The sequence below is a fragment of the Emiliania huxleyi genome (genome assembly GCF_000372725.1).
Source record: "Emiliania huxleyi CCMP1516 unplaced genomic scaffold EMIHUscaffold_28, whole genome shotgun sequence".
In the NCBI taxonomy this organism is placed as follows: Eukaryota; Haptophyta; order Isochrysidales; family Noelaerhabdaceae; genus Emiliania; species Emiliania huxleyi.
In genome coordinates, this window is record NW_005199926.1 from 921,702 (window position 1) to 923,811 (window position 2,110).

The window sequence follows — 2,110 nt, forward strand, 5'->3', positions numbered from 1 at the left end:
GCCCAAGAAGTCGATGAAATGAGCGGACCGTCGGTGATGGAGCGGACAACGGTGGCGAGGACGGAAAGGGTGGAGATGGAAAGGACGGCGGCGACGGCGGAGGCGAGGTCGGTGGCTGCGGCTGCGGTGGCGAGTTGCAGGACGGCTCGAGCCTGCTGTCGTGCGGGTCGCACCAGTGGAGGCAGTACGTGCCGGGGTACGCGAGGCTCACGCCGTCCGCCGCGACGACATGCACCTCGCCGCTCACGAGGCTGACGCCGGCCGGGTAGGCGGTGAGGCACGGGCAGACGAGCGGCGGCGAGGGCGGCGGCGACGGCGACGCGAGGGCGGCGGAGGAGAGGGCGGCGGCAAGGGCGGCGGCGGCGGCGGTGGCGGCGGCATCGGCGGCTGGTAGAACCAGCTCTCGAACTCGTTGCTGAAGCCGCACGCACGGCACAAGTAGTGCGGGGTGGCGCCCACCACGTACGCGGTCGTGCTGTACTCGGGGTGGGACGGCGGCCGAGTCGACGTAGCACCACTTGTGCTCGCACCAGCCGGGGTAGCAGGTCGAAGTCGCAGGACGGCTCGAGCCTGCTGTCGTGCGGGTCGCACCCGTGGAGGCAGTACGTGCCGGGGTACGCGAGGCTCACGCCGTCCGCCGCGACGACATGCACCTCGGCGCTCACGAGGTTGACGCCGGCCGGGTAGGCGGTGAGGCACGGGCAGACGAGCGGCGGAGAGGGCGGCGGCGACGGCGACGCGAGGGCGGCGGAGGCGAGGGCGGCGGCAAGGGCGGCGGCGGCGGCGGCGGTGGCGGCGGCATCGGCGGCTGGTAGAACCAGCTCTCGAACTCGTTGCTGAAGCCGCACGCACGGCACAAGTAGTGCGGGGTGGCGCCCACCACGTACGCGGTCGTGCTGTACTCGGTGTTGCACGCGGCCGGGTCGACGTAGCACCACTCGTTCTCGCACCAGCCGGGGTAGCAGGTCGAGTCGCAGGACGGCTCGAGCCTGCTGTCGTGCGGGTCGCACCCGTGGAGGCAGTACGTGCCGGGGTACGCGAGGCTCACGCCGTCCGCCGCGACGACATGCACCTCGGCGCTCACGAGGCTGACGCCGGCCGGGTAGGCGGTGAGGCACGGCATGAGGCACGGGCAGACGAGCGGCGGCGAGGGCGGCGGCGACGGCGACGCGAGGGCGGCGGAGGCGAGGGCGGCGGCGAGGGCGGCGGCGGCGGCGGCGGCGGCGGCATCGGCGGCTGGTAGAACCAGCTCTCGAACTCGTTGCTGAAGCCGCACGCACGGCACAAGTAGTGCGGGGTGGCGCCCACCACGTACGCGGTCGTGCTGTACTCGGCGTTGCACGCGGCCGGGTCGACGTAGCACCACTCGTGCTCGCACCAGCCGGGGTAGCAGGTCGAGTCGCAGGACGGCTCGAGCCTGCTGTCGTGCGGGTCGCACCCGTGGAGGCAGTACGTGCCGGGGTACGCGAGGCTCACGCCGTCCGCCGCGACGACATGCACCTCGGCGCTCACGAGGTTGACGCCGGCCGGGTAGGCGGTGAGGCACGGGCAGACGAGCGGCGGCGAGGGCGGCGGCGACGGCGACGCGAGGGCGGCGGAGGCGAGGCCGGCGGCGAGGGCGGCGCCGAGGGCGGCGGCGGCGGCGGTGGCGGCGGCATCGGCGGCTGGTAGAACCAGCTCTCGAACTCGTTGCTGAAGCCGCACGCACGGCACAAGTAGTGCGGGGTGGCGCCCACCACGTACGCGGTCGTGCTGTACTCGGTGTGGCACGCGGCCGGGTCGACGTAGCACCACTCGTGCTCGCACCAGCCGGGGTAGCAGGTCGAGTCGCAGGACGGCTCGAGCCTGCTGTCGTGCGGGTCGCACCCGTGGAGGCAGTACGTGCCGGGGTACGCGAGGCTCACGCCGTCCGCCGCGACGACATGCACCTCGGCGCTCACGAGGTTGACGCCGGCCGGGTAGGCGGTGAGGCACGGGCAGACGAGCGGCGGCGAGGGCGGCGGCGACGGCGACGCGAGGGCGGCGGAGGCGAGGGCGGCGGCGAGGGCGGCGGCGGCGGCGGCGGTGGCGGCGGCATCGGCGGCTGGTAGAACCAGCTCTCGAACTCGTG

General features: G+C 74.0%; 1 protein-coding gene across 1 annotated transcript in view; it reads right to left on the reverse strand.

Moving 5' to 3' along the window:
- The window catches only part of EMIHUDRAFT_101278 (hypothetical protein), a gene marked incomplete at both ends in the record, with an annotated part of 18,810 nt that overhangs the window by 11,395 nt on the left and 5,305 nt on the right, over positions 1 to 2,110 (reverse strand). The window contains 5 exons of the mRNA XM_005776458.1: positions 174 to 415; positions 531 to 808; positions 853 to 1,236; positions 1,281 to 1,664; positions 1,709 to 2,083. Of these exons, the coding sequence (XP_005776515.1) occupies positions 174 to 415; positions 531 to 808; positions 853 to 1,236; positions 1,281 to 1,664; positions 1,709 to 2,083 (1,663 nt within the window). The remainder of the gene's footprint in view (positions 1 to 173; positions 416 to 530; positions 809 to 852; positions 1,237 to 1,280; positions 1,665 to 1,708; positions 2,084 to 2,110) is intronic.